The sequence below is a fragment of the Lactuca saligna genome, chromosome 2 (genome assembly GCF_052625555.1).
Source record: "Lactuca saligna cultivar CGN05327 chromosome 2, ASM5262555v1, whole genome shotgun sequence".
NCBI lineage: Eukaryota > Viridiplantae > Streptophyta > Magnoliopsida > Asterales > Asteraceae > Lactuca > Lactuca saligna.
Window position 1 is genome coordinate 168,948,451 of NC_136418.1, and position 1,067 is coordinate 168,949,517.

General features: G+C 38.4%; 1 protein-coding gene across 1 annotated transcript; it reads left to right on the forward strand.

The window, feature by feature from the left end:
• The first annotated feature begins 445 nt into the window (after positions 1 to 445).
• On the forward strand, positions 446 to 814 carry LOC145030362 (uncharacterized). The gene has a single exon (XM_078978739.1). It carries the CDS (start codon positions 446 to 448, stop codon positions 812 to 814), a length of 369 nt encoding a protein of 122 aa, XP_078834865.1.
• The last annotated feature ends 253 nt before the right edge of the window (positions 815 to 1,067 follow it).

Genomic DNA, 1,067 nt, shown 5'->3' on the forward strand with positions numbered 1-1,067 from the left:
CGTAACGACGTAACGTTGTTAAGTTTAAAGCTAATTAAACTAGAATAACTTAATTTATTTCACATGCTAAATAAAGAATATTATAAAGGTTATTTCGTAACTAGGTAAGAACCCCATATCGATAAAATATGATGGGTGGTCGTTTTACATCTATTAGACGTTGTATACGTCTTTAGTATACTGTTTGTATTTTGTATTTTAAGTGTGGTATTTTTGTATAACAGCCCATTTTAGTACACCTAGCACATTTAATGTACATGTATAGGTACATATTGCTTAATGCAATTCATTGAGATTGTGGGAAAATACAACCAGTAAAATGGTATCATGTAACATGGTATCTAGCTTTCGTACGATCCAACCGTAGCCGACCATTCACAACATATATTTTTCATCGCTTCTCTTCTACCTTGCGTCTTCTGATTCTCTTTTCTTCTTTCTTACCATGCCTCCTAAAGAAGACTCTTCGATCTCCCCCTCCAATCCCACCGACAAGATATACGGGATTACCAACATCATATCATATGTGTCTCTCATCCTTGATATTGATCGACTCAATTATGACTCATGGAAGGAACTCTTCAAATCTCATTGCCTTGGCTATGAGGTTTTTGATCATCTTGAAACTCCAGACCCTTTACCCGAATATCCATTATGGGATAAAGTCGACAACATAGTCAAACAGTGGTTGTATGCCATTCTCTCACAACCGGTTCTTCAGTCAATTATCAAGCCAGACTCTTCTGCTATGGATATTTGGGGCGCCCTTAAGGATTTTTTCACGGAAATAAAGAATCTCAAGCCATTGAATTAGAGGGTGAACTTCAAAATGTCTCTCTTGGGAACTTTACCATTCTTGAATACTACTGAGCCCGGATCTTGAAGATTCATAATGGAGAAAGCTTGTGGTAGAGATGTGGTCGGATCTGTTGGAGCATATGAAGCATTGGCCAACCTGGAAAATTGTTAAAGGGTTGTCCATTGCAAAACAAGCCTTGTTGTTGTGCCTGAGAAAGCTGACCCCAACGAAGTTGAGATGATGTAGGCGTACGTGGGTTGGACTGACC

What these genes read in the sequence shown, in the direction of transcription:
- LOC145030362 (XM_078978739.1), top strand. Translation starts at nt 446, where the DNA reads ATGCCTCCTAAAGAAGACTCTTCGATCTCCCCCTCCAATCCCACCGAC.